A 3,071-nucleotide genomic window follows, 5' to 3' on the forward strand; every position below is an offset into this window, starting at 1 on the left:
GCTTATAAAGGTAACTCAGTTTTTATTCCATCCATTTTATCAAAAGCTTAACTTCATACTTGAAATTCAATGCACAAGGCGTCATCATATCATTTAAAACATTACAAATTAATTATCCCAGTTCTATGTATATTGAAACCAAACTCCACAGAAATATAACTCAAAGACAAATAAAAATACTTGAGAATTTTCAGCTTTTTAAATCTTATCAATATCCTCGTCCTCAAACTCCAGGTAATCATCAGCAGCACCCTCATCCTCTTCATCCAAACCACCAGCAATACCCTCATTGAGCCTAGTGTTCTCAGGCAACTCTCCATACGCCTTCAACAATCTGGCCTCGTCCGGCATATATTTCAGAATTACATCAGCCTTATCATCCTGTCGTCAGATAAAAACAAAGTTAGAAGATAAACACCACAACATGCCCAACATAGTTAATTCAATATAAGACTAATGAAACAAGGTCATCTGAATCAAATCAGATACTGGAGGAATCATGAACCAATTTCCCCTAGATACAATTCAATATAAGACTAACAAAAATTCATGAACCCTAATAGAATTGAATATAAGTATCCCAGCATAATAGCATCGAAAAAGAGATTTTTCTTCAAATCTCCCTAATACTCCAAACCTTCAGCTCACTTAACATGTATATTGTATAGTAAGGAAAAAAATATTAAAATAAATAAAGAAAACTCGTTTGGGGAAAAGAGGACGGGGTGAGATTGTAATATTAGGAGAAATTTTCATCGGAAATTGATCTTGCCTGATAGTCACGGAGGCCGACGAGGATGATATCGCCGGCGGCGATCCAGACCTTCTTGTGCATCTTGCCGCGGATGTGGCAGAGACGCTTGGTGCCGTCGATGCACATGGCCTCACAGCGGCCGTTGCCGAGCATGCGGAGGACCTGAGCGTACTCCTGGCCGTCCTCCTTGAAGACGAGCTCTCTCTTCTCATCATCGGCTTCGTTCTTCCCTCTCTTCCTGTTCTTACCTCCCTTACCCTTGTTCTTCGGCATGCTGACTCGAGATTGGAAACCCTAACCCAACAACTCTGGTTTTCGTTTCGGAGGTTTTGGATGCTTTTAAAAGGAATAAGGTGTATTTTGTTTATGCCCTAAAATTGTTTTGTCTATAATCTATAATCTATATATATATACATAAAAATAAAAAGTCTTTTCCTAATCATCTTAGGAAAAAATAGAAGTCATTTTCTACTCATCTTAGGAAGATAAAATAAAACTCTTCTCGCCCATCTTGGAAAAAACTTTTGTTTTAGGATTAAATAATAATATATGTTGGCAAAAATTTGTGTGAGGCCGTCTCACCGTGAGACGAGTCAGGTCAGGTCATGCCAAGATAAAAATGTAATATAATACTTATACGCACAAATGTCATACTAATATGCTCAAATGTAATACTAATTAGATATAAAATTTTTGTTACTTATAAGGGTAAATGCAATACTTTTAGGGTGTTTTTGGAAAGCAGGAAAATGACTTCTAGAAAATGTTTTTCGGAAAAATGAGTCATTTTTCGGAAAACAGTTTCATTTCCGGTGTTTGGTTGCATTCTAGAAAACTGTCCTTGTGTGTTTGGTTCATTTTTTGGAAAATAAATTAAATTGTATAATTTTACATTTTCATTATTTTTTAAAATATAAAATAATAATAATAATAATATATAAAATAATAATATTTCTTTTAAAAAGTAACCCCAAAAAAATTGTTGAAGCCAAGTCCGAAAAAAAAAATCCGGAAGTCATTTTCCAGAAAAATGACTTCATTTTCATTGGTCAACGAAAATTGTTTTCCGTTGACTGCATTTTCCAGACACTACCAAACACCAAAAGCCCGGAAAATGATTTCCAAAAATTATTTTCCGGGCTACCAAACACACCCCTTAAGGAAAAATACAATATTTTTACATTTCGATTTAAAAGTATTATATTTTTTCTTATAAGTAAGGGGCACTTGTCAACACTTATTACGGAAAATATGATATTATATTTGAACATATAAGTATGACATTTGCACATATAAGTATGACATTTGCATGTTGCTTCGACCCAACACGACTTGATCCGTGAGGCGGTCTCACATAAGTGTGACCCATATATGTTATATGTAGTAATTTAATTTTTTATGCATGAGTTATATTTAAAATAATGATAATGATTTATGTTTTTAAAAAAAATGACTTGTGCTCAAAATATCTTAAACTAACTGAAATTATAGTAATTAATAAATTATGTTCAAAATAATGGTAACGTATGATTAATGCTCATAATATAATAACAATTTATGTTCAAAATATAGTTTGACATTATCAAATTTAAAAGATTGTTAAATTTAGTATTACTTTACGATTAGTTATAATGATTTCAGTTTAACAATATAATAATTTTTGAATATTAATTCAAATACTATAAATACCCAATTTGGGTGACTTATGAATCATGTTAATCCCCACAATTTCATATGACAATAAAACTTTTTTTATTTATTAGTTACTTATAAGTTAATCAACTCCACTCCATGTTAAAAAAAAAAAAAAATTATTCAAAAAAAATTAATTATCTATTATCACGTTAAATAGGAAAAATGATATACTTTTACTTTTCTCTTATTTAGATTTTTATTATTATTTTAATGGTGTTAGTTGCAGGGTTAGATAAAGAATATATGCTTACAACCAAAGTTCCATTTCAAAAGCAAAAATGTCAAAACAAGCAAGGGAAAAAGTTGGAATTGAAAGATTCTCAAGTAATTCAACCACATCACGTATCCAGTATCCTTAGAAGAACCAAATTCCTAAAATCCCACTTGGCAACCATATAAACACCAACTAGATCACCAAATCTTAGGAATACAAACTTAAGAAAAATGGTACATGTAGTTGTCTAAAATCCCACTTGGCAACCATATAAACACCAAGGAGATCACCAAATCTTAGGAATACAAACTTAGGAAAAATGATATATGTAGTCGTTTAAGTTATATCCGAAATATAGATTCATTCCCTCCATTATTATCATATTAATTATTCTTAAAGTACCATTTT

The 3,071-nt window shown here is 31.6% G+C and overlaps 1 protein-coding gene across 1 annotated transcript; it reads right to left on the reverse strand.

Annotated features, from left to right (window-relative positions):
* Nucleotides 1-1,134, reverse strand: LOC116028586 (eukaryotic translation initiation factor 1A). The gene is made up of 2 exons (XM_031270345.1): nt 773-1,134; nt 1-381 (listed from the first exon to the last, which is right to left on the reverse strand). The coding sequence occupies exons 1-2, from the start codon at nt 1,025-1,027 to the stop codon at nt 199-201; spliced, it is 438 nt and encodes a 145-aa protein (XP_031126205.1). The 5' UTR covers nt 1,028-1,134; the 3' UTR covers nt 1-198.
* Nucleotides 1,135-3,071: the final 1,937 nt, after the last annotated feature.

Source organism: Ipomoea triloba, chromosome 9 (assembly GCF_003576645.1).
Source record: "Ipomoea triloba cultivar NCNSP0323 chromosome 9, ASM357664v1".
Lineage (NCBI taxonomy): Eukaryota > Viridiplantae > Streptophyta > Magnoliopsida > Solanales > Convolvulaceae > Ipomoea > Ipomoea triloba.